The sequence below is a fragment of the Pristiophorus japonicus genome, chromosome 16 (genome assembly GCF_044704955.1).
Source record: "Pristiophorus japonicus isolate sPriJap1 chromosome 16, sPriJap1.hap1, whole genome shotgun sequence".
NCBI classification, from domain to species: domain Eukaryota; kingdom Metazoa; phylum Chordata; class Chondrichthyes; family Pristiophoridae; genus Pristiophorus; species Pristiophorus japonicus.
Window position 1 is genome coordinate 8,762,313 of NC_091992.1, and position 26,964 is coordinate 8,789,276.

General features: G+C 50.2%; 1 protein-coding gene across 1 annotated transcript; it reads left to right on the top strand.

Moving 5' to 3' along the window:
* The first annotated feature begins 1,714 nt into the window (after positions 1 to 1,714).
* rad51c (RAD51 paralog C) lies at positions 1,715 to 26,964 on the top strand. The gene is made up of 9 exons (XM_070858049.1): positions 1,715 to 1,991; positions 4,634 to 4,892; positions 6,496 to 6,662; positions 13,334 to 13,467; positions 18,159 to 18,290; positions 18,738 to 18,804; positions 21,270 to 21,330; positions 24,137 to 24,197; positions 26,425 to 26,964. The coding sequence occupies exons 1-9, from the start codon at positions 1,874 to 1,876 to the stop codon at positions 26,530 to 26,532; spliced, it is 1,107 nt and encodes a 368-aa protein (XP_070714150.1). The 5' UTR covers positions 1,715 to 1,873; the 3' UTR covers positions 26,533 to 26,964.

The window sequence follows — 26,964 nt, forward strand, 5'->3', positions numbered from 1 at the left end:
AAGGGGGCGGCCTTTTAGAACTGAGATGAGGAGGAATTTCTTCAGGGTTGTGAACCTTTGGAATTCTCTACCCCGGAGGTTCTGTGGAGGCTCAGTCGTTGAGTATATTCAAGGCTGTGATTGATAGATTGTTGGACTCTAGGGACATTGAGCTTCCTATGTGTAATGTGACTCCCGTGTTTGCCTAAATAACATTGACTGCACTTCAATAATCATTTGTTGTTGGTGAATTACTTTGCGACATCCTGAACTATATAAATGCAGATTCTTTCGTTCATGACTTGCAAATTTGTTTGTATTCACCCTATCCCTGAGGTATTTCCTCTTCCCTTGAGTAGATTGGGCCTATACTCTCTGGAGTTTCGAAGAATGAGGTGATCTCATTGAAACATATAAGGTTCTGAGGTGGATTTATTTTTTTATTCGTTCACAGGATGTGGGTGTCACTGGCAAGGCCAGCATTTATTGCCCTTCTCTAACTGCCCTTGAGAAGGTGGTGGTGAGCCGCCTTCTTGAACCACTGCAGTCCGTGTGGTGAAGGTGCTCCCACAGTGCTGTTAGGGAGGGAGTTCCAGGATTTTGACCCAGTGACGATGAAGGAACGTGCGATATACTGCCAAGTCAGGATGGTGTGTGACTTGGAGGGGAGCATGGAAATGGTGATGTTCCCATGTGCCTGCTACCCTTGGTCCTTCTAGGTAGTAGAGGTCGCAGGTTTGGAAGGTGTTGCCGAAGAAGTTATGGTAAGTTGATGCAGTGCATCTTGTAGATGGTACACACTGCCTTTTTCTACTTTCTCGTAAGTAGTTTGCAGGTCACTTGACCCATTTACTCTCTGCCTCTCTCTCTGATTGGAAAAGCTCTCCTTTCTAACCCCCATCTATTTAGTTCCAACCCTACCGAAGGACTTGCTTAACTTTCAGTTTGCAGTTCTTCCAAAGATAAAATTATATGTCCATAGTGCCTTTAAGTTGAAGCAGAAGAGCGATGTTTGAAGTAAGGGATCAGTTCATCTGTTTTGGTGCTGTTCATTGAGGGAGGAATGTTGGTCAGGACACTAGAACTCCACAATCAGCTGTGGCTCAGTGGGCAGCACTCTCGCCTCTGAGTCAGACAGTTGTAAGTACATGTCTCGTGCCAGAGACTTGAGCACATAAATCTAGGCTGACACTCCAAGGGAGTGCTGCATTGTCGGAGGCGCCATCTTTTGGATGAGATGTTAAACCGAGGCTCTGTCTGCTCTCTCAGGTGGATATAAAGAATCCTATGGCACTATTTTGAAGAAGAGCAGGGAAGTTATCCCTGGCGTCCTGGCCAATATTTATTGAAAGCAGATTATCTGGTCATTATCTCATTGCTGTGGGAGCTTGCTGTGCACAAATTGGCTGCCCTGTTTCCTACATTCCTAGAGTGACTACACTGTACTTAATGTACTTAATTGGCTGTAAAGTGCTTTGGGACGTCCCGAGGACATGAAAGGCGCTATAGAAATGCAAGTCTTTTCTTTCTTTTTAACCTTTCACTAATACCATGGGATCTTTTATGTCCACCTGAACAGGCAGAGAGGACCACAATGTATTGTTTCATTCTAAGACCAAAGGTTGATACCTTGAAGTTAACCTGTTTCGCTTTACAGGTGCTGAGTGGCCAGCAGTGTATCTGCTGTGTTTTGCCGCTCCCAGGCGGTGCTGCCCCTTTAAGTGCCGGGAGTGTGTGTCTGCAAGAGGCCGGCAGGCGGGGTACGAGCTGTGTCTGCAGGGGGCGGACTGCTGCGCTTTGTGCTGCAGTTACTGACACTGTGCCCTCGGGAAGCGCGGCGGCCGGAGCGGCTGTGAGGATTGCGGGCAGCGTGTGTGAAGTGAGGCCCGGGAAGATGCAGAGGGACTTGGGCAGCTTCCCGCTCCCTCCCGCACTCAGGCTCAAGCTGCTGGGCTGCGGCTTCCACAGCGCCGGGGACCTGAGCGGGGTGAGAGCCAGCGGCCTGAGCAAAGGTAAACTTCCGAGAGCAGGGGCACTGCCGTAATACACCGGCAGCGGGGGCACTCTACCGTAACACTGCTAGAGCAGGGGCATTGCCGCAATACACCGACAGCAGGGACACTGCCGTAATACACTGACTGCAGGGACACTCTACTGTAACACTGCTAGAGCAGGGGCACTGCCGTAATACACCGACAGCAGGGGCACTCTACCGTATCACTGCTACAGCAGGGGTACCCTACTGTAACACTGCTACAGCAGGGGTACCCTACCGTAACACTGCTACAGCAGGGGCACCCTGCCGTAACACTGCTAGAGCAGGGGCACCCTGCCGTAACACTGCTAGAGCAGGGGCACTCTGCCGTAACACTGCTAGAGCAGGGGCACTCTGCCGCAACACTGCTAGAGCAGGGGCAGAGAATTCCAGAGATTCACAACATTCTGAGTGAAGAAATTTCTCCTCATCTCAGTCCTAAATAGCCGACCCCTGATCCTGAGACTGTGCCCCCTAGTTCTAGACACTCCAGCCAGGGGAAACATCCTCAGCATCTGCCCTACCAAACCACCCCCTTACCTGTCCTAATATCTCCTTATGTGGCTCGGTGTCAAATTTGGTTTGATAATTGTTCCTGTGAAGCACCTTGGGACTTTTTGCTACGTTAAAGGCGCTATATAAATACAAGTTGTTGTTAAAGCAGGGGCACTTTACTGTAATCTTCCTAAAGTGGGGGCACAGGTACTGTTGACCGAGCTAAAGCCTTTGGACTGAGGAAAGTCAGTTATCCGTGACCCCCTACTGGAGATGGTATGTTGGTTTGGCTCTGACTCCCTCCAAGGTCACGTTCACAATGAAGAACAAGGATGCGGGTGGAAGCCCTGGAGATTGGTCAGTGGAGCTTTTCTTCCATTCTCTGATTAAATCAGGAATATTTCCTTTGAAGAAGGAAGGAAGAACTTGAATGTATTTGGTGTCCCTCAGGGAAGGCAACCTGGCACTCCATCCCATCTGACCTCCGTGTGACCCCAGTCCCACATTGTACGGTCGGCCCTCGACATCCTCAGGGTGACCAGGGATGGGCAATAAATGCTGCCATGCCGGTGCCGCCCACATCAACAACAACAATAACTTTTATTTATATAGCGCCTTTAACAGAGTAAAACGTCCCAAGGTGCTCCACAGGAATGTTATAAGACAAAACAAATAAATTTGACACCAAGCCATATAAGAAGAAATTAGCACAGGTGACCAAAAGCTTAATCAAAGAGGTAGGTTTTAAGGAGCGTCTTAAAGGGGGAAAGAGAGGTAGAGAGGTTTAGAGAGGGAGTTCCAGAGCTTGGGGCCCAGGCAGCTGAAGGCACGGCCATCAATGGTTGAGCGATTATAATCAGGGATGCTCAAGAGGGCAGAATTAGAGGAGTGTGGACAACTCGGGCGGGGGGGGGGGGCTGGAGGAGATTACAGAGATGGGGAGGGGCGAGGCCATGGAGGTATTTGTAAACAAGCGTGAGCATTTTGAAATCGAGGTCACAGGACACAGATTTAAGATAATATCCCAAGAAAAAGGAAAAGATGTCTAAAGGTGTGCAATAACCTTCCCCACCTTCGGGATCACAGATATTGTTCCATTCTGGACCATCCATCCAGAAACACCTGAACATCGCCCACTGTCAGCTGTGGCTCAGTGGGCAGCACTCTCGCCTCTGAGTCAGAAGGTTGTGGGTTCAAGTCCCACTCCAGGGACTTGAGCACAAAAATCTAGGCTGACACTCCCAGTGCAGTGCTGAGGGAGCGCTGCCCTGTTGGAGGTGCCGTCTTTCGGATGAGACGTTAAACCGAGGTCCCGTCTGCTCCCTCGGGTGGACTTAAAAGATCCCATGGCCATTAAAAGAAAGACTTCCATTTATATAGCGCCTTTCATGACCACCGGACGTCTCAAAACGCTTTACAGCCAATGATGTTCTTTCGGAGTGTAGTCACTGTTGTAATGTGGGAAACGCGGCGGCCAACTTGCGCACAGCAAGCTCCCACAACCAGCAATGTGATAGTGACCAGATAATCTGTTTTTGTTATGCTAATTGAGGGATCGATATTGGCCCCAGGATACTGGGGTTAACTCCCCCTGCTCTTCTTCGAAATAGTGGCATGGAATCTTTTACATCCACCTGAGAGAGCAGACGGGGCCTCGGTTTAACGTCTCATCCGAAAGACGGCACCTCCGAAAATGCAGCATTCCCTCAGCACTGCTCTGGGAGTGTCAGCCTGGATTTATGTCCTTGAGTTCCTTTGTCGAAGAAGAGCAGGGGAGTTCTCCCCGGTGTCCTGGACAATATTTATCCCTCAATCAACATCACTAAAACAGATTATCAGGTCACTATCACATTGCTGTTTGTGGGAGCTTGCTGTGCTCAAATTGCCTGCCACGTTTCCCACATTACAACAGTTCAGAAAGTACTTCATTGGCTGTTAAGCGCTTTGAGATGTTCTGAGGATGTGATAGGCGCTACAGAAATGCAAGTCTTTTTCTTTCACGGCAGCATTACAGGGGTTTTTGCCTCCTGCCACCTGGTCCCATGCGCTGATCACTCTCTGTGAGGGGAAGAATGTCCCGATATCCAATTGTCTGACTGTGCCTCCCTCTCCATCACCGTTTAGAGCTGGGCATCTCCAGAGAGGAGGCGTTGGAAGTCCTGCAAATCGTGAGACGGGAGAGCTGCGGAGAGGAATCCCAAGGGAGCGGCGTACAGCTGTCCGTGCGGAAGTGCACGGCCCTGGAGCTGCTGGAGGAGGAACACGCCCAGGGCTCCGTCATCACCTTCAGCTCGGCTCTGGATGAAATCCTCGGGGGAGGGGTGCCCATCGCTAAAATCACAGAGATCTGCGGCGCTCCTGGTGTTGGCAAAACACAGCTAAGGTATGGAGCTGCTCCACACGGTGTCAGCTGTGGCTCAGTGGGTAGCACTCTCGCCTCTCGGTCAGAAGGTCGTGGGTTCAAGTCAGCACATAAATCTAAGCTGACGTTCCCAGTGCAGTGCTGAGGGAGTGCTGCACTGTCGGAGGTGCCGTCTTTCGGATGAGCTGTTAAACCGAGGCCTCGTCTGCTCTCTCAGGTGGATGTAACATATCCCATGGCACTATTTTGAAGAAGAGCAGGGGGAGTTATCCCCGGTGTCCCGGCCAATATTTATCCCTCAATCAACATAACAAAAAAACAGATTATCTGGTCATTATCACATTGCTGTGGGAGCTTGCTGTGCGCAAATTGGCTGCCGCGTTTCCCACATTACAACAGGGACTACACTTCAAAAGTACTTCATTGGCTGTAAAGCACTTTGGGACGTCCAGCCATGATCTTATTGAATGGCGGAGCAGGTTCAAGGGGCCAGGTGGCTGTCTCCTGCTCCTATTCCTTATGTTTTTATGAAAGGCGCTATATAAATGCAATGCTTTTCTTTTCACACCTGTGTGTCAGTCCATGTCAGGTACGGTTGGCATCAATGTTTAGTTTAAGCTGTGCGGTCCTGCAGCGGTCTGGAGGCCCTGCGCAGGCCACTGACGGGCGAAGCCGTGCACGCGCAGAGATTTGAATGGGCCGCGCAACCTCTTAAAGGGGCAGTGCACCCCCCCCCACCCCGCCAAAAAAAAAAGTTACAGCTGAGGTTCGTTGGCGTGTCCCCAAACTTGGAGATAAAAGAAGCAAAGTGCAAATTGGGGAAGCCTGGTAGCTTATCGATCGTCGTTGGGGCACAGTGACTGCCCCAGAGGCTCCGTGGGCAGAGGCAGTGCCCGATGAACCATGTTGGAAGAGCACAGGTCTCATCCCTGCTCCTTGCCGCGTCACCCGGCCTTGGCCGGAGCATTGGCCTGTGGGAGCAGTGACATCCTCGGTGTCCCTGGGCTGGGGAATCGCACGGGGGGGTGGGGGGGTGGGGTGGAGGGTCGTCGGGGGGGAGGGTTGGGTGGGTGGGGTCCTGCTCCAGGCCGCTGCTCAGCGCCCCCTGCTGGAAAGCGCCTGCGATGACAGGAGGGTTGGTAACCAGAGGACATGGATTGCAGATAATTGGCTAAAAAGCCGGGGGGGCGGGGAGTTGAGCCATTGTCTTACGCAGCGAGTTGTTGTGATCTGGAATGCGCTGCCTGAAAGGGCGTGGGAGCAGATGCAAGAGTAACGTTCGAAAGCGAATCAAATAAATACTTGAAAAGGAAAAATCTGCAAGGAATGAGGAAAGAGCAGGGGGGGAGTGGGACTAATCTAATCGCTCTTTCAGAGAGCCGGCACAGGCACGATGGGCCGAATGGCCTCCCTCTGTGCTCTGTGACTCTACGTGTGACTGGATCAGGCTTGGCCGTGGAGTTGCAGGAACAGGAGGAGGCCATCCTGCCCCTCCAGCCTGTTCCGCCGTTTAATTAGATCACGGCTGATCCGTGTCTGCACTCTATCTACCCGCCTTGTTTCTGTAACCCTAACAAAGAAACTGTTAAAGGCGCTATATAAACCCAAGTTGTTGTTGTTGCAGTATCCAGCTCGTTGTGGACGCACAGATCCCCGAGTGTTTCGGTGGCCTTGATGGCGAGTCGGTTTACATCGACACTGAAGGCAGCTTCATCGTGGACCGGGTGGTGGACGTGGCCCAGGCTGCCGTGCACCATTGTCACCTCATCGCCGAGTCCGGCCAGGATCCAGGTACGCCGGGCAACAACAACTTGTATTTATATAGCGCCTTTTAACGTAGTGAAACATCCCACGGCGCTTCACAGGAGCATTATGCGATTTAAAAAATGTAACTTCGAGCCACATAAGTAGGAATTAGCGCCGGTGATCAAAAGCTTGGTCCAAGAGGTATGTTTTAAGAAGCGTCTTGAGGTAGAGAGACGGGGAGGTTTAGGGAGGGAGTTCCAGAGCTTGGGGCCGAGGTAACAGAAGGCACGGCCACCGATGGTGGAGCGATTATAATCAGGGATGCTCAGGAGAGCAGAATTTGGGGGGTGGGGTGTGTGGTGTGGGGTGGGGTGGGGGTGGGGTGGGGGGGTGTGGGGTGGGGGTGGGTGGGGGGGTGTGGGGTGGGGGTGGGGGGGGGTTGGTTGTGGGGCTGGAGGAGATTACAGAGATAGGGAGGGGCGAGGGCCATGGAGGGATTTGTAAACAAGAATGAGAATTTTGAAATCGAGGAGTGGCTTAACCAGAAGCTAATGTAGGTCAGCGAGCACAGGGGGTGATGGGTGAACGGGACTTGGTGCGAATTAGGACACGGACAGCCGAGTTTTGGATCACTTCTAGTTTACGTACGGTAGAATGTGGGAGGCCAGCCAGGATGTAACAAAGGCAAACAGGGCCATGGGGTGCTTGTAGCTCACGCCTAGTGTGTGTCAGCCATGGCTCAGAGGCAGCACTCTCTCTCTCGTCTCTGAGTCAGAAGGTTGTGGGTTCAAGTCCCATTCCAGAGACTTGAGCACAAAAAAAATCTAGGCTGACCCTCCCAGTGCAGTGCTGAGGGAGTGCTGCACTGTCGAAGGTGCCGTCTTTTGGATGTGACGTTAAAATCGAGGCCCCGTCTGCTCTCTCAGGCGGACATAAAAGATCCCACGGCCACTATTTCGAAGAAGAGCAGGGTGGATTTTCCTAATGCCCCTCAGCCAAGATCCCTAAAACAGACTCACTGGTCAGTCGTCCCAGTGCTATATGTGGGGCTTTGCTGTGTGCACGGTGAATACACTTTTTAAACAAAAAATAATTTTGTTGGCGGTCAAGTACTACACTGTGGATGTGAAAGGTGCTATATAAATTCAAGTTAGTTTTTGAAGGAACGGCCGATATATTTCCAAGTCAGGATGGTATGTGACTTGGAGGGGAACGTGGAGCTGATGGTGTTCCCATGCACCTGCTGCCCTTGTCCTTCTAGGTGGTAGAGGTCGTGGGTTTGGGAGGTGCTATTGGAAGAAGCCTTGGCGAGTTGCTGCAGTGCGTCTTGTAGATGGTGCACGCTGGATAGGTTAGGTGAGTGGGCAAATGCATGGCAGATGAAGTATAATGTGGATAAATGTGAGGTTATCCACTTTGGTGGTAAAAACAGAGAGACAGACTATTATCTGAATGGTGACAGATTAGGAAAAGGAGAGGTGCAAAGAGACCTGGGTGTCATGGTACATCAGTCATTGAAGGTTGGCATGCAGGTACAGCAGGCGGTTAAGAAAGCAAATGGCATGTTGGCCTTCATAGCGAGGGGTTTTGAGTACAGGGGCAGGGAGGTGTTGCTACAGTTGTACAGGGCCTTGGTGAGGCCACACCTGGAGTATTGTGCACAGTTTTGGTCTCCTAACCTGAGGAAGGACATTCTTGCTATTGAGGGAGTGCAACGAAGGTTCACCAGACTGATCCCCGGGATGGCGGGACTGACCTATCAAGAAAGACTGTATCAACTGGGCTTGTATTCACTGGAGTTCAGAAGAATGAGAGGGGACCTCATAGAAACGTTTAAAATTCTGATGGGGTTAGACAGGTTAGATGCAGGCAGAATGTTCCCAATGTTGGGGAAGTCCAGAACCAGGGGACACAGTTTAAGGATAAGGGATAAGCCATTTAGGACCGAGATGAGGAGGAATTTCTTCACCCAGAGAGTGGTGAACCTGTGGAATTCTCTACCACAGAAAGTTGTTGAGGCCAATTCACTAAATATATTCAAAAAGGAGTTAGATGTAGTCCTTACTACTAGGGGAATCAAGGGGTATGGCGAGAAAGCAGGAATGGGGTACTGAAGTTGCATGTTCAGCCATGAACTCATTGAATGGCGGTGCAGGCTAGAAGGGCCGAATGGCCTACTCCTGCACCTATTTTCTATGTTCCTATGCAGCCACGGTGCGCCGGTGGTGAAGGGAGTGAGTGTTGAAGGTGGTGGATGGGGTGCCCATCAAGCGGGCTGCTTTGTCCTGGATGGTGTCGAGCTTCTTGAGTGTTGTTGGAGCCGCACTCATCCAGGCAAGTGGTGATGTGAGGAAACACTTCTTCACACAAAGGGTCGCGGAAATCTGGAACTCTCTCCTCCCAAAATTCTGTTGAGGGTGGAGGGCTCAATTGAAAATTTCTAAACTGAGATTGCTAGATATTGTTGGGCGAGGGTATTAACGGTTACGGAACAGCCGTAAGGTACAGATCGGCCGTTTCTAATGAACTGGTGGAACAGTTCTCGAGGGGCCGAATGGCCTCCTCCTGTTCCTATGTGTAGTCTTCTAATTCTTTTGGTGGTAGTTGTAAAATGGGAAGTATTGGCGAAGCTGGGAGTCCGTCTCTCTGATGGAATTCAATCCGGAGAAGTGTGAGGTAGTACATTTGGGGAGGTCAAACAAGGAAAGGTAATACACAATAAATGGTACGATACTGAGAAGTGTAGAGGAACAAAGGGACCTGGGAGTGCATGTCCACAGATCCCCGAAAGTAGCAGGCCAGGTGGATAAGGTGGTTAAGAAGGCATACGGAATACTTGCCTTTATTAGCCGAGGCATAGAATACAAGAGCAGGGGGGGGAGGGGGTTATGCTTGAAATGTATAAAAAAACTGGTTAGGCCACAGCTGGAGAAAACATTAAAACACAGAACATAGGTGCAGGAGTAGGCCATTCGGCCCTTTGAGCCTGCACCACCATTCAATAAGATCACGGCTGATCATTCCCTCAGTAACCCTTTCCTGCTTTCTCTCCATACCCCTTGATCCCCTTAGCTGTAAGGGCCATATCTAACTCCCTCTTGAATATATCCAATGAACTAGCATCAACAACTCTCTGCGGCAGGGAGATCACATGGATGAACTTCAACAGTTGTACATCCCTGTCTGGAGTAAAAATAAAACAGGGAAGATGGCTCAACCGTGGCTAACAAAGGAAATTAAGGATACTGTTAGATCCAAGGAAGAGGCATATAAATTAGCCAGAAAAAGCAGCAAACCTGAGGATTGGGAGAAATTTAGAATTCAGCAGAGGAGGACAAAGGATTTAATTAGGAGGGGGAAAATAGAATACGAGAGGAAGCTTGCCGGGAGCATAAAAACTGACTGCAAAAGCTTCTATAGATATGTGAAGAGAAAAAGATTAGTGAAGACAAACGTAGGTCCCTTGCAGTCAGACTCAGGTGAATTAATAATGGGGAACAAAGAAATGACAGACCAATTGAACAAATACTTTGGTTCTGTCTTCACGAAGGAAGACACAAATAACCTTCCGGGTGTACAAGGGGATCGAGGGTCTAGTGAGAAGGAGGAACTGACAGATAACCTTATTAGGCGGGAAATTGTGTTGGGAAAATTGATGGGATTGAAGGCCGAAAAATGCCCGGGGCCTGATTGTCTGCATCCCAGAGTACTTAAGGAGGTGGCCCTACAAATAGTGGATGCATTGGTGATCATTTTCCAACAGTCTATTGACTCTGGATCAGTTCCTATGGACTGGAGGATAGCAAATGTAACACCACTTTTTAAAAAAGGAGGGTGAGAAAAACAGGTAATTATAGTTAGTCTGACATAAGTAGTGGGGAAAATGTTGGAATCAATTATTAAGGATGAAATAGCAGCGCATTTGGAGAGCAGTGACAGGATCGGTCCAAGTCAGCATGGATTTGTGAAAGGGGAAATCATGCTTGACAAATCTTCTGGAATTTTTTGAAGATGTAACTAGTAGAGTGGACAAGGGAGAACCAGTGGATGTGGTGTATTTGGACTTTCAAAAGGCATTTGACAAGGTCCCACACAAGAGATTAGTGTGCAAAATCAAAGTACATGGTATTGGGGGTAATGTACTGGCGTGGATAGAGAATTGGTTGGCAGACAGGAAGCAGAGAGTCGGGATAAATGGGTCCTTTTCAGAATTGGAGGCAGTGTCTAGTGGAGTGCCAAAGGGCTCAGTGCTGGGACCCCAGCTCTTTACATTATACATTAATGATTTGGATGAAGGAATTGAGTGTAATATCTCCAAGTTTACAGACGACACGAAACTGGGTGGCAGTGTGAGCTGTGAGGAGGATGTTAAAAGGCTGCAGGATGATTTGGACAGGTTGGGTGAGTTGGCAGATGCAGTATAATGTGGATAAATGTGAGGTTATCCACTTTGGTGGCAGAAACACGACGGCAGAATATTATCTGGATGGCGGCAGATTAGGAAAAGGGGAAGTGCAACGAGACCTGGGTGTCATGGTTCATCAATCATTGAAAGTTGGCATACAGGTACAACAGGCGGTGAAGAAAGCAAATGGCATGTTGACCTTCATAGCTAGGGGATTTGAGTATAGGAGCAGGGAGGTCTTACTGCAGTTGTACAGAGCCTTGGTGAGGCCTCACCTGGAATATTGTGTTCAGTTTTGGTCTCCTAATCTGAGGAAGGACATTCTTGCTATTGAGGGAGTGCAGCGAAGGTTCACCAGACTGATTCCAGGGATGGCTGGACTGACATATGAGGAGAGACTGGATCAACTGGGCCTTTATACATTGGAGTTTTGAAGGATTAGAGGGGTTCTCATAGAAACGTATAAGATTCTGACGGGACGGGACAGGTTAGATGCGGGCAGAATGTTCCCGATGTTGGGCAAGTCCAGAACCAGGGGACACAGTCTAAGAATAAGGGGTAGGCCATTTAGGACTGAGATGAGGAAGAACTTCTTCACTCAGAGAGTTGTTAACCTGTGGAATTCCCTGCCGCAGAGAGCCGTTGATGCCAGTTCATGGATATATTCAAGAGGGAGTTAGATATGACCCTTATGGCTAAAGGGATCAAGGGGTATGGAGAGAAAGCGGGAAAGGGGTACTGAGGTGAATGATCAGCCATGATCATATTGAATGGTGGTGCAGGCTCGAATGGCCTACTCCTGAACCTATTTTCTATGTTAACAACTCTCTGAGTGAAGAAGTTTCTCCTCATCTCAGCCCTAAATGGCCTACCCCTTATCCTAAGACTGTGTCCCCTGGTTCTGGACTTCCCCAACATCGGGAACATTCTACCCGCATCTAACCTGTCCAGTCCCGTCAGAATCTTATATGTTTCTATGAGATCCCCTCTCATTCTTCTAACCTCCAATGTATAAAGGCCCAGTCGATCCAGTCTCTCCTCATATATCAGTCCTGCCATCCTGGGAATCAGTTTGGTGAACCTTCGCTGCACTCCCACAATAGCAAGAACGTCCTTCTTCAGATTAGGAGACCAAAACTGAACACAATATTCCAGGTGAGGCCTCACCAAGGCCCTGTACAACTGCAGTAAGACCTCCTGCTCCTATACTCAAATCCCCTAGCTATGAAGGCCAACATACCATTTGCCTTCTTCACCGCCTGCTGTACCTGTATGTCAACTTTCAGTGACTGATGAACCATGACACCCAGGTCTCGTTGCACCTCCCCTTTTCCTAATCTGCCGCCATTCAGATAATATTCTATCTTTGTGTTTTTGCCCCAAAGTGGATAACCTCACATTTATCCACATTATACTGCATCTGCCATGCATTTGCTCACTCACCTAACCTGTCCAAGTCACCCTGCAGCCTCCTAGCGTCCCCCTCACACCTCACACCGCCACCCAGTTTAGTGTCATCTGCAAACTTGGAGATATTACACTCAATTCCTTCATCCAAATCATTGATGTATATTGTAAAGAGCTGGGGTCCCAGCACTGAGCCCTGCGGCACTCCACTAGTCACTGCCTGCCATTTTGAAAAGGACCCGTTTATCCCGACTCTCTGCTTCCTGTCTGCCAACCAGTTCTCTATCCACGTCAGTACATTACTCCCAATACCATGTGCTTTGATTTTGCACACCAATCTCTTGTGTGGGACCTTGTCAAATGCCTTTTGACTACAACTGCGTGTAGTTCTGGTCACCACATTACAGAAAAGATGAGAGGTTGCAGAGGAGATTCACGAGGATGTTGCCAGGACTGGAGAATTTTAGCTATGAGGAAAGATTGGATAGGCTGGGTTTGTTTTCTTTGGAACAGAGGAGGCTGACGGGAGATTTAAAATTATGAGGGGCCTAGATAAATGGATAGGACGGACCTATTTCCCTTAGCAGAGGGTTCAAAAACCATTGGGCATAGATTTAAAGTAAGTGATAGGAGGTTTAGAGGGGACATTTCTTCACTCAGAGGGTGGTGGGGGTCTGGAACTCACTGCCCGAAAGGGTGGTAGAGGCAGAAACCCTCATCGCATTTAAAAAGTACCTGGATGTGCACCTGAAGTGCCGTAACCTACAGGGCTACGGACCGAGAGCTGGAAAGTGGGATTAGGCTGGGTAGCTCTTTGGCCGGCGCGGACACGATGGGCCGAATGGCCTCCTTCCATGCTGTAACTTTCTCTGATTCTGTCTGAAGTTGTCCGTCTGCCTTGCAGCTCAGCGGCAGGCAGTGCAGGCCTTCTCCGTCTCCAGCATCCTCTCTCGCATCTACTACTTCCGTTGCCATGACTACGTGGAGCTGCTGGCACAGGTTCACCTGTTGGCGGATTTCCTTGCTGAACATCCTAAGGTACGTTTCGACTCGGGTTCTGTCTTTAGCTGGTTTAACCCTTTCCTCCCCTCCACTCGCAGACCGAGTTCAGTTCAGAATGGCGGCACTCTGGGCCGGTGGGGGAGTTGGTGCTGGCTTAAGTCCCTGACTTCACCACGCGTTGTATTCATTCACAGGATGTGGGCGTCGCTGGCAGGGCCGGCATTTATTGCCCATCACTAATTGCCCTCGAGAAGGTGGTGGTGAGCCGCCTTCTTGAACCGCTGCAGTCGTGTGGTGAAGGTGCTCCCACAGTGCTGTTAGGGAGGGGGTTCCAGGATTTTGACCCAGCGACGATGAAGGAACGGCCGATATATTTCCAAGTCAGGACGGTGTGTGACTTGGAGGGAAACTTGCAGGTGCTGGTGTTCCCATGTGCCTGCTGCCCTTGTCCTTCTCGGGGGCCGAGGTCGCGGGTTTGGTGAGTGTCCAATTTCAGGTGGATCTTCAGGGAACGGGGCAGCTTTGGAGGGAGGCACAGAAAGATGCAAGCTAGATACCTCTTCCTACAGGGAGGGAGAAACCATAATCCTTGGACCTTTCGTGCAATCCTCTGAATGGCCAGGTAAAGAGCATTTGTGGAAGATCTAAGTGTCGACGGAGGAATCTTTTGGAAAAGTGAATTCCTTTTAGGACGGTACAGTTCTGCAATATAAATTGGCTTGTATTTTTACTCATATCTGAACTTGCACCATCTCATCTAAGCCACTAGGTGGCACAGTAGGACAGGAGGAGACCATTCAGCCCCTCGGGCCTGCTCTGCCATTCAATCTGATCACGGCCGATCTGTATCTCAGCTCCATTTACCCGTCTTAGTTTCATATCCCTCAATACCCTCACCCAACAAAAATCTATCGATCTCAGTCTTGAAAGCTCCAATTGACTCCCAGCATCCACAACCTTTTGGGGGTGAGAGTTCCAGATTCCCACCACCCTTTGTGTGAAAGAGGGATTCCTGACATCACCCTTGAACGTCCTGGCTCTAATTTTAAGGTTCTGGATTTTCCCAGCAGAGGAAATACTTTCTCTGTATCTACCCTATCAAATCCTTTTAAACACCTCAGTTTGATCACCCCCTCAGTCTCCATGCCCAAGGGAATACAAACCAATATAATCAACCTGTCCTCATTATTTAACCCTCCCAGCCCCGGTATCGTTCTGGTGAATCTGCACTACTCCCCCTCCAAGGCCAATATTTCCTTCCTGAGGTGCGGGGGTCAAAGCTGAATGCAGTTCCTCCAGATGGGGTCTTTACTACTGAAGCATAACTTCCTCCCCTTTGTATTCCAGCCCCTTTGTTAAAGCCCAATTAGGCTTTTTGATCACTTTTCCTACCTGCTTACTAACTTTAAATGACTTGCATACTTGGGCCTTTTAAATCTCTTTTCTCTTCTATAGTCCCTAGTGTCTCACTATTTAGAAATTTCACTGTGGGGCAGTGTAAACTAAAAAAAGAAAGAACTGCAAATTGAATAAAAACAAAACATTGCTGGAAATACACAGCATCTCAACAGTGAGAAGGTGGGTTAACGTGCCAGATCTCAGTACAGCCACTAGATGGAGCACTGCATTGAATTTCTCAGCGCGGCCACTAGATGGAGCAGTGCATTGAATTTCTAGGTGCGGCCACTAGATGGAGCAGTGCATTGAATTTCTCAGCGTGGCCACTAAGGGGGGGGATCAAGGGGTATGGAGAGAAAGCAGGAAGGGGGTACTGAAGGAATGATCAGCCATGATCTTATTGAATGGCAGTGCAGGTTCGAAGGGCCGAATGGCCTGCTCCTGCACCTATTTTCTATGTTTCTATGTAGGTGGAGCAGTGCATTGAATTACTCGATGCGGCCACTAGATGGAGCAGTGCATTGAATTTCTCGGCGCGGCCACTAGATGGAGCACTGCATTTAATTTCTCGGCGCGGCCACTAGATGGAGCTGTGCATTGAATTTCTCAGCGTGGCCACTAGATGGAGCTGTGCATTGAATTTCTCGGCGCGGCCACTAGATGGAGCTGTGCATTGAATTTCTCAGCGCGGCCACTAGATGGAGCTGTGCATTGAATTTCTCGGCGCGGCCACTAGATGGAGCTGTGCAGTGAATTTCTCGGTGCGGCCACTAGATGGAGCAGTGCACTGCAGCAGAGATGAGGTTGGAGTTAGAGAGGAAGGGGAAATGCTGAGATTATTTTTCCAGAAAAAATACAACACTCTCTGCCCAACAAACTTGGAGCAACGTTGATCGAACCGATGGAGCAATCTACACTTCAATCCCAGGCCCAGGCATTGGCTGTTCTGTGCTGAACGTATTTGCCTGGGGTGGGTTGCACTCAATTGACCTTGACACCTTTATACTTCCTTTTTAAAAAAAAATACAACAGGCTTATCAACAGACAATACTGTTTAACTAAGCTGACAGCATCCATGGCTTTATGAATCAAGGCGCAGAGTGCAAAAGCAAGGAAGTTCTGCTAAACCTATTTAAAACACTGGTACGGCCCCAGCTGGAGTATTGTGTCCAATTCTGGGCACCACACTTTAGGAAGGACGTCAAGACCTTGGAGAGGGTGCAGAGGGGATTGACTAGAATAGTACCAGGGATGAGGGACTTCAGGTACGCGAGAGACTGGAGAAGCTGGGGTTGTTCTCCTTGGAGCAGAGAAGGTTAAGAGGAGATTTAATCGAGGTGTTCAAAATCATGAGGGGTTTGATAGAGTACATAAGGAGAAACTGTTTCAAGTGGCAGTAGGGTCGGTAACCAGTGGGCACAGATTGAAGGTAATCGGCAAAAGAACCAGATGGGGAGATGACGAGAAATGTCTTGCGGAGCGAGTTGTTGTGATCTGGATTGCGCTGCCTGAAAGGGCGGTGGGAGCAGATTCAATAGTAACATTCAAAAAAGAATTGGATAAATACTTGAAGGGGAAACATTTGCCAGGCTGTGGGGACAGAGCAGAGAGTGGGGCTAATTCAATCACTCTACCAAAGAGCCAACACCGGCACGATGGGCTGAATGGCCTCTTCCTGTGCTGTGTCACTCTATGATTCTGTGATCAGCCAGGATTGGTGTCTGTCGGACCCTGGTGGATACTGGGGTGGGACTGGTCTCAGCTGTGATACCTCCCATGGTTGAGCTGCTTGTTGACACGCATTGTCTGGCTCACACCTCCAGAATTGTCACTTAACTACAACTTGCATATATATAGCGCCTTTAACCTCTTTTTACACTTCCTCCTCCCACTTTTTCTCTCGTTCCCTCAATGGTCAATATCTAACGTGTTGTGAAGCACCTTGGGACATTTTACTACGTTAAAGGCGCTATATAAATAAAAGTTCTTATTTAACGTAGTAAAACATCCCCCAGGTGCTATACAGGAGCGTAATCAGTCCAAATTTGACACCGAGCCACAAAGCGAGACATTAGAATAGGTGATGAGGTCGGATTTAGCGAGCGTCTTAAAGGATAAAAGAGAGGTAGAGAGGCGGAGAGGTTTAGGGAGGGAGTTCCAGAGCCTGGGGCCCAGGCAGCTGAAGGCACGGCCACCGCTGGTGGGGCGAAGGAGATCGGGGATGCTGAATTGGAGGAACACCGCCACCTCCAAGTCACACACACACCATCCTGACTTGGAAATATATCGCTGTTCCTTCATCATCGCTGGGTCAAAATCCTGAAACTCCCTCCCTAACAGTGCTGTGGGAGAACCGTCACCACACGGACTGCAGCGGTTCAAGAAGGCGGCTCACCACCACCTTCTCCAGGGCAATTAGGGATGGGCAATAAATGCCGGCCTTGCCAGCGATGCCCACATCCCGAGAATGAATAAATACATTAAAAAAATATCGGAAGGTTTTGGGGTTGGAGGAGGTCCCAGAGATGGGGAGGGGGCCGAGGCCATGGATGGCTTTGAACATGAGGACGAGAATGTAAAACGCGAGGCGTTCTCGGACCAGCAGCCAGTGTCGGTCGGCGAGTGCAGGGGACCAGGGACTGCTGGAAGCTCGCCAGTTGGAGCGTGTAATGTATGCCCCTGTGAGCATGCTCACTGGTTTGTGGAGCTGTTGCATTGTGAGTGACTTAGCCAGTCACATGATGTTCACAAGACTCAATAAAACCCCAGCCAGTTGGGTTCGGGGGATCCACGATGAGGCAGGTGGTTGTGAGCCCGGTGGATGAACTGGTAATGTGTAGTGCGATTGTTAAACCTTTTGCTAATAAACCAACTAGTTCTCAACAGCAATGTGTTGCTATGAATTCTTAAGCAAAGAACCCATGAAGCAAATACATTGCAGCAGGTTCACCTCATTGCAGCAAAGTGACAGGACCCGGAGAGATGGCAGCAGTCGGAGGAAGGTGGGGCTTCAGCGAGGCACCGGAGGGTGACTGCCCCCCATGGAGCTGTACCCCAACACGGGTCAGTGTCTGGGGAGGGGGAGAGAGAGGGAGGGGGGGAGCGGGGTGAAGGGGGAGGGGGAGATAGGGAGGGGAAGATGGTGAGGGATGGGAGGGGGGGAGGGGATGGAGTGGGAGGGGAATGTGAAAGGGGAGGGGAATGTGAAGGGGAGGGGGTGGGGGGGGGTGAGGGTGAGGGGGATGGGAGGGTGACTGGGGGAGGGTGAAGGGGGGATTCTCGGATGGTTTTGTCTGTTGCCGGACTGAGTGCCATTCCCGGTTTTCCAGGTGCGGATTGTGGTGATTGACAGCATCGCCTTCCCGTTCCGCCACGACCTGACAGACCTGTCACTGAGGACGCGGCTCCTGAACGGATTGGCGCAGCAGCTCATCGGCCTGGCCAATCAGCATGGGGCGGCGGTGAGTAAAACCTGGCACAGCGGCTCTGCCCCGTAACTGGAGCCGCAACGACCGAACTGGAGTCACCCGACCTCGATGTGCTGCGCTATTCAACTGGGCTCGGCTTCACTCTGCTGCTCCCCGAGACCAGATCGGATTAGTCGCTGGACTGGACTGGAGTCAGACTGGAATGGACCGGAGCGGACTGTGCTTTGGGACCGGAGTGGACTGTGCTTTAATGTCTGCCCAGACTTTCCTTTACTCTTTTCGGGGATGAGCAAACTGTTTGATGTTGAATTGTTCCTTTAGGCAGTCTGCCGGATGCCTGAATGGGTCAACCATATAATCGGGTTCAGATGACCTGTTAATTCTGATGACTAAAGTTCCTCTCTCTGGTACGAGCTCTCCTCCCGTTTGGGAGTTTCCTGGATCCTATAATTCGCCAGTAACAGTGACCTTCTCTTCCAGGTGGTGTTGACGAACCAGATGACCACCCGGTTTGGACCAGAACAATCCTTGCTGGTCCCTGCACTCGGTGAGACCCATCATTTCCCTCGTGGGCTGGTCGCAACGCTGAGTCTTGGGCCCGTTTCATTTAAGGAACAATCCCTCCCTCTCTCCCTCCCTCCCTCCCTCTCTCCCTCCCTCCCGTGAAAGGGTTGCCTCCTGTCTGGGGTATGGTTTCTCAGGTACCAGATTTCCCCCCTCCTCACCGCAAGTTCCCGGTGACAGTGGCGATTATTCTTGTTAACCAAGCAACAACAGCCTGCATTTATATAGCAGCTTTAATGCAGTAAAACTTCCCAGGGAGCTTCACAGGATCAAACAAAATGTGACATTGAGCCGCAGAAGGAGATATTTATACAGGTGACCAAAGGGTCACAGAGGTAGGTTTTAAGGAGGTAGAGAGGCGGAGAGGTTTAGGGAGGGAATTCCAGAGCGTGGGGCCTCGGCAGCTGAAGGCACAGCCACCAATGGTGCAGCGATTAAAATCGGGAGGCTCTAGAGGCCAGAATTGGAGGCGCAGAGAACTCGGAGGGTTGGAGGAGGCTACAGAGATGAGGAGGGGGGGTGAGGGTTACAGAGATGGGGAGGGGGTGAGGGTTACAGAGATGTGGAGGGGGTGAGGGTTACAGAGATGGGGAGGGGGGTGAGGGGTACAGAGATGGGGAGGGGGGTGAGGGGTACAGAGATGGGGAGGGGGGTGAGGGTTACAGAGATGGGGAAGGGGGTGAGGGTTACAGAAATGGGAAGGGTGTGAGGGTTACAGAGATGGGGAGGGGGTTGAGGGTTACAGAAATGGGAAGGGTGTGAGGGTTACAGAAATGGGAAGGGTGTGAGGGTTACAGAAATGGGAAGGGTGTGAGGGGTACAGAGATGGGGAGGGGTTTGAGGGGTACAGAGATGGGGAGGGGTTTGAGGGTTACAGAGATGGGGAGGGGTTTGAGGGTTACAGAGATGGGGAGGGGTTTGAGGGGTACAGAGATGGGGAGGGGGTGAGGGTTACAGAGATGGGGAGGGGTTTGAGGGTTATAGAGATGGGGAGGGGTTTGAGGGGTACAGAGATGGGGAGGGGTTTGAGGGGTACAGAGATGGGGAGGGGTTTGAAGGTTAGAGATGGGGAGGGGTTTGAGGGGTACAGAGATGGGGAGGGGGTGAGGGTTACAGAGATGGGGAGGGGTTTGAGGGGTACAGAGATGGGGAGGGGTTTGAGGGGTACAGAGATTGGGAGGGGTTTGAGGGTTACAGAGATGGGGAGGGGTTTGAGGGTTACAGAGATGGGAAGGGGTTTGAGGGGTACAGAGATGGGGAGGGGGTGAGGGTTACAGAGATGGGGAGGGAGTTGAGGGTTACAGAGATGGGGAGGGGTTTGAGGGGTACAGAGATGGGGAGGGGGGTGAGGGGTACAGAGATGGGGAGGGGGGTGAGGGGTACAGAGATGGGGAGGGGGGTGAGGGGTACAGAGATAGGGATGGGGGTGAGGGTTACAGAGATGGGGAGGGGTTTGAGGGGTACAGAGATGGGGAGGGGGGTGAGGGGTACAGAGATGGGGAGGGGGGTGAGGGGTACAGAGATGGGGAGGGGGGTGAGGGGTACAGAGATGGGGAGGGGGGTGAGGGGTACAGAGATGGGGAGGGGGGTGAGGGGTACAGAGATGGGGAGGGGGGTGAGGGGTACAGAGATGGGGAGGGGGGTGAGGGGTACAGAGATGGGGAGGGGGGTGAGGGGTACAGAGATGGGGAGGGGGGTGAGGGGTACAGAGATGGGGAGGGGGGTGAGGGGTACAGAGATGGGGAGGGGGGTGAGGGGTACAGAGATGGGGAGGGGGTGAGGGGTACAGAGATGGGGAGGGGGGTGAGGGGTACAGAGATGGGGAGGGGGGGTGAGGGGTACAGAGATGGGGAGGGGGGGTGAGGGGTACAGAGATGGGGAGGGGGGTGAGGGGTACAGAGATGGGGAGGGGGGTGAGGGGTACAGAGATGGGGAGGGGTGAGGCCGTGGAGGGATTTGGAAACTGGGATGACAAACCTTGTCCTGGTCTCTCCTAGAACAAAAGCGGGCAGTAATGGGTTAAGCAAAGCAACAAAAGAAGGGTCAGGAGGAGGTGTAAATGGCAGCACCAGAACCATTAATGCACGTGCTGATCCATTAAATGGGAGCAGTGGTTGAGCTGAGATTGTTGAACGAATGTTTCAGTCCAGAGGCAGCAAAGTGTCTAATCGAAAGATGAGGTGCTGTTCCTCATGGAGCTTCATTGGAACAGTGCAGGAGGCCGAGGACGGAGAGGTCAGAGTGGGAGTGGAGCGGGGAATTAAAGTGACAGGCGATCGGAAGCTCGGGGTCACGTTTGTGGATTGAGCGGAGGTGTTCCACAAAGCGCTCACCCAATCTGTTTGGTCTCCCCGGTGTGCAGGAGGCCCTCTCCCTCTGTCGCCTCCGTAACTCTGAAGGCATTCGACTGCCTTCGCTGCTTAAAATGGTTTCTTGTTTTTTGATCAGGTGAAAGCTGGGGTCACACCGCCACCATCCGCTTAATCCTACGCTGGGAGGGCAAGCTGAGGTGAGAGGTCAGACCCAGGTCAGAGTGACACAAGGTTGTCTCTGGCTGATTGGACGGTGTAATTTATTTGCTTCATGGGTTCTTTGCTGAAGAATTCATAGCCACATATTGCTATTGAGAACTATATGGTTTATTAACAAAGGTTGAACAATCACGCGACACATGACCAATTCATCAACCAGGCTCACAACCACCTGCCTCATCGTGGATGACCTCGACCCAACTGGCTGGGGTTTTATTGAGTCTTGTGAACATTACGTGACTGGCTAAGCCACTACACTGGAACAGCTCTACAACTATTTTTTTATAACATTAAATCAAGTGCCCCCTTTGGTAAGGGCACCAAAACCCACAAATTAACAATGTAACCTCGTCAAATCAATGGTTGCCGGGGGTGATGATGCACTCCAGTCCCTCCGGTGCAACAGCTGTACAAACCTGTGAGCTCATGGGTGCCTACATTACAGCGGCATGCCAGATGTGACCGCCCCTCCCCAGGGGGGTGTGAGGTGGTGCAGCCCAGTGTGTGTGCCTCCGACAGTGTGGACAGGGACTGGCTCACTCTCGGCCTATCACACTGAAGCGCCCAAGGACACCACGCATGATATCTGTGTCAAATATCAGTGCATGGTTTCTTTAACAGCTCGGACCAGTTGGGCCAAATGGTCTGTTTCCGTGCTGTAAATCCTATTTTAGGGACTTTTGTTTTAAACTTTATTTCCAAATACCACAGAACATCTGATCGACACAGAGCACGGTTTCTGACCAGTTGCCAATGTTTGGTTCTCCCAGTTCCAGTTATGTTTGAAACAATCTGTTTATCTTCACAACACTTCGAGCACCATAGGGACAGGAGGAGGCCATTCAGCCCCTCGAGCCCATTCCGCCATTCAGTGAGATTGTGGCTGATCTAAATCTTCACTCCATTTACCTGCCTTTTTTCCGTAACCCTTAATACCCTTACCCAACAAAAATCTATCCCTCTCAAGTTTAATATTTTTCATTGACCCCCCCCCCCACCCCGCTCCAGCCTCAACAGCTTTCTAGAGGAGAGAGTCGCAGATTCCCACTGCCCTGTGTGTGAAGAAGTGCTTCCTGACATCACCCCTGAACGGCCGGGATCTAATGTTAAAGTGACACCTCCTTGTGATGGACTCCTCCCACCAGAGGAAGTAGTTTCTCTCGATCTACCCCATCAAATCCTTTACTCATCTTCTACCCCTCAGTGAGATCACCCCCTAATCTTCTACACTCGAGGGAATACAAGCCCAGTCTGTGTAACCGGTCCTCGTAGTTTAACTCTTTCAGCCCCAGCTGGGAATGCCAGCCCTTGTGTCATGTCAGTGTCAGTGACTCGAGTGTTACTGGGGCCATTGCTGAATATTGTTTTGAGGGGGCAGCGGTGCACCAATTCGAAGAGGCTGATGGCCCCACTATTTCTGCTGGTTGGGGAGTCTAGGACTAGAGGAGGTTGTTATGTCTTTAGATGCTCTCATAATGACTCCACGAGGCAATGTATTGTACTTGAACTGTAGTGACCTTAGTCCATTTAATGTAACTCCGGAGTGAGTATCACACATGGTGGCCTGCCTTTTATACTAGGCCTGGCACACCTGTACAGGTAACCTACAAGTCTCCCACTGCAGTGCCCTCTGGTGGCACACTTTGGTGACCATACAGCTGATGTAAAAGTTTCCCATAGTAGTGGCCTCTGATGGCACATCATATGTAATAGTACAAGCAGTAAACATGTATGGATACATGACAGACGTAGCCTAAAAATAATAGCCAGGCCTTCCAGCAGTGAAACTAGGAAACACCTCTACACACAGAGTGGTAGAAGTTTGGAACTCTCTTCCGCAAACAGCAGCTGATGCTGGGTCAATTGTGAATTTTAAATCTGAGATTGATGGATGTTTGTTAACCAAAGGTGTTACAGGATCTGAGGCCAATGGCGGGTATATGGAGTTAGGTCGCAGATCAACCATGCTTTCACTGAATGGCGGAATAGGCTCAAGGGGCTGAATGGCCTGCTCCTGTTCCTATGGGTCCAGCTTTATATTCAAACGGATTGGCTTCCTCCTGTTCGAGGTTAAAGAGCCCTCGGGCCTGTTCCGCATTCAGTTCAATCCTGGCGGAGCTACAGCTCGACTCCATTTAGCTGTCTTTGCTCCAATACCCTTAACCCAGTAAAACAAATCTATTGATCTCAGTCTTGAAAGCTCCAATTGTCCCAGCCATAAATAATAGGCTGCATACAGTGACACCGCTGGTCCCGGCCAGAATAAAGATGATCGGGTAATTCTCCTGTCAATCACGCCTGGAGACCACACTGCTCCGTGTGGCTGGGATCGATTTTAAACTCATAATTTGTGTGTAACGATCCACTCACTGTAATATGTTGGAGAAATCATTCACTTTTATTGGGAGACATTGCTGTGATTTTGGTGATGTGTTCTGCAGTTCTTCAAGGCTCTGTTTAAATAGACTCTGTTTATTGTTAGCTATTTAAATAGAATCTGTTTGCTGACCCGCCCTGCCTCCTTCTCAATGGCTGACCCAGTGGTGTCAGTACTCACTCCAAAAATATGAATTGCAAATAAAGGGTTTTTATTTCCAAAGGAGTTGTGTATGAATGAAATCCCATTGCAGTGTCCTGCCTCTCCGGCCCATGCTGCTGACCGAGGCCAGGACTGTGGGCACGGACTGTCCACTGGTAACGTGAATCCGTCGGGTATAAGATGAGCTGCATTTTCAAAGCCCCTTCTCCCAGCTTCTGCTATGTCCCTCTTCTCTCTTACTCTAGGTTCGCCTCCCTCTACAAATCCCCAAGTCAGAAGGAGGCGACAGTACCATACCAGATAACCGTAAGTGTTGTGGCTGTATTTGTAAAAAAATGTGTACATTATGAGCTGAGGTTTGTGTTGTGCTCATTAAGGTGGGGGGGGGGTGGTGTTGCTACTGGGAGATGGAGCATGTTTAACTTTTTGCATCAAATATAAGTATTGACTGCCTCATATCACCCCTGAAACATCTACCCTGTCAAGCCCTGTATGTTTCCCAAGATATCCTGTATCTTGTATGTTTCAATGAGATCACCTCTCATTCTTCTAAACTTTAGAGAATATAGGCCCATTCTACTCAATCTCTCCTCATAAGACAATCCCCCCATCCCAGGAATCAGTCTGGTGAACCTTCGTTGCACTCCCTCTATGGCAAGTATATCCTTCCTTAGTAAGGAGACCAAAACTGTACACAATACTCCAGGTGTGGTCTCACCAGGGCCCTATATAATTGCAATAAGATGTCTTTACTCTTATACTCAAATCCTCTTGTAATAAAGGCCAACAAACCATTTGCTTTCTTAATTGCTTGCTGTCCCTGCATGTTAACCTTCAGTGATTCGTGTACAAGGACACCCAGGTCCCTCTGAACACCAACATTTCCCAATCTCTCACCATCAAATATAAGTATTGAGTGCTCCCAGTTCTGGTATCGAATGGGATGGGGGGGGGGTCGGTGAGTGGATAAGAGGTCGCATTGGGGGGATGGTGAGGGCTTGTAATGGGGGGGATGGGGACGGGGAGGGGATGAGAGGTTGCAAGGGAGGGGGCGAGGGGAAATCATGCTTGACAAATCTTCTGGAATTTTTTGAGGATGTTTCCAGTAAAGTGGACAAAGGAGAACCAGTTGATGTGGTATATTTGGACTTTCAGAAGGCTTTCGACAAGGTCCCACACAAGAGATTAATGTGCAAAGTTAAAGCACATGGGATTGGGGGTAGTGTGCTGACGTGGATTGAGAACTGGTTGTCAGACAGGAAGCAAAGAGTAGGAGTAAACGGGTACTTTTCAGAATGGCAGGCAGTGACTAGTGGGGTGTTGCAAGGTTCTGTGCTGGGGCCCCAGCTGTTTACATTGTACATTAATGATTTAGATGAGGGGATTAAATGCAGTATCTCCAAATTTGCGGATAACACTAAGTTGGGTGGCAGTGTGAGCTGCGAGGAGGATGCTATTAGGCTGCAGAGTGACTTGGATAGGTTAGGTGAGTGGGCAAATGCATGGCAGATGAAGTATAATGTGGATAAATGTGAGGTTATCCACTTTGGTGGTAAAAACAGAGAGACAGACTATTATCTGAATGGTGACAGATTAGGAAAAGGGAAGGTGCAACGAGACCTGGGTGTCATGGTACATCAGTCATTGAAGGTTAGCATGCAGGTACAGCAGGCGGTTAAGAAAGCAAATGGCATGTTGACCTTCATAGCGAGGGGATTTGAATACAGGGGCAGGGAGGTGTTGCTACAGTTGTACAGGGCCTTGGTGAGGCCACACCTGGAGTATTGTGTACAGTTTTGGCCTCCTCACTTGAGGAAGGACATTCTTGCTATTGAGGGAGTGCAGCGAAGATTCACCAGACTGATTCCCGGGATGGCGGGACTGACCTATCAAGAAAGACTGGATCAACTGGGCTTGTATTCACTGGAGTTCAGAAGAATGAGAGGGGACCTCATGGAAACGTTTAAAATTCTGACGGGTTTAGACAGGTTAGATGCAGGAAGAATGTTCCCAATGTTGGGGAAGTCCAGAACCAGGGGTCACATTCTGAGGATAAGGGGTAAGCCATTTAGGACCGAGATGAGGAGAAACTTCTTCACCCAGAGAGTGGTGAACCTGTGGAATTCTCTACCACAGAAAGTAGTTGAGGCCAATTCACTAAATATATTCAAAAGAGAGTTAGATGAAGTCCTTACTACTCGGGGGATCAAGGGTTATGGCGAGAAAGCAGGAAGGGGGTACTGAAGTTTCATGTTCAGCCATGAACTCATTGAATGGCGGTGCAGGCTAGAAGGGCTGAATGGCCTACTCCTGCACCTATTTTCTATGTTTCTATGTTTCTATGAGAGAGGGAGGGGGGAGGAGAAAGAGGGAGGGAGGGGGGAGAGGAGGAGGGAAGAGGGGGAGAGCGACAACAACAGGTCAGTCCCTAGAGGCCAGGGAGTATCTCATCAGATGACCTCCAGTTGTCTTTGTTCAAAGTCTCTCGATCCTGTAGTCGAGCTGGTTTAACTAGCCATTGTCTTGTTTTCAGTCACTGGGCTTCCGCGATGTCCAGTCATCGGACCCGTCTCCGACCCTGCCCGATAACGGCACCAACCCACGCAAGCGCCCAAGGACCGAGGACCAGGATGGACAGTGACATCACCCACAGGATGGGCGGGAATTTCTCCCGTTCCAACGCGTGGATTTAAGGGGCACTCTGATTGGATCGTTTGAATCCAGAACGATCCAATGGTGCAGCTAGATTTCTGTTCCCGCGGGGTCTGATCGTAACCTGGCAGCAGGTTATGTGGATCCAGTTGGGAGCTACCAAGACGCAGTGTCCCACACACTCGCCTGCCGAGTTCCCTATCTCGGCCGCGTGACTGTGGGGTGTGGCCGGGCAGAGACCGGCGATGGAAGCTAGAAGATCTTTGTAAAGCACCAAGCCACGCCGAACCTCAGCACTTTTCACACTTGTTCAAACCCTTTCACCTGCTCGCTGGATTCCAGTTGTTGTGATATTTCGTGTGATGTATTTTTTTCTCTCTCTCGTTCCATTTCGTTTTAAGTAAATGTATTTTGTAACCTC

Bases quoted from the DNA above. Each gene is read 5' to 3' on its own strand.
- rad51c (XM_070858049.1), top strand. From the start codon at position 1,874: ATGCAGAGGGACTTGGGCAGCTTCCCGCTCCCTCCCGCACTCAGGCTC. The intron at 1,992-4,633 runs GTAAACTTCCGA...ATCACCGTTTAG, and splicing joins AGCCAGCGGCCTGAGCAAAG to AGCTGGGCATCTCCAGAGAG. The intron at 4,893-6,495 runs GTATGGAGCTGC...TTGTTGTTGCAG, and splicing joins GTTGGCAAAACACAGCTAAG to TATCCAGCTCGTTGTGGACG.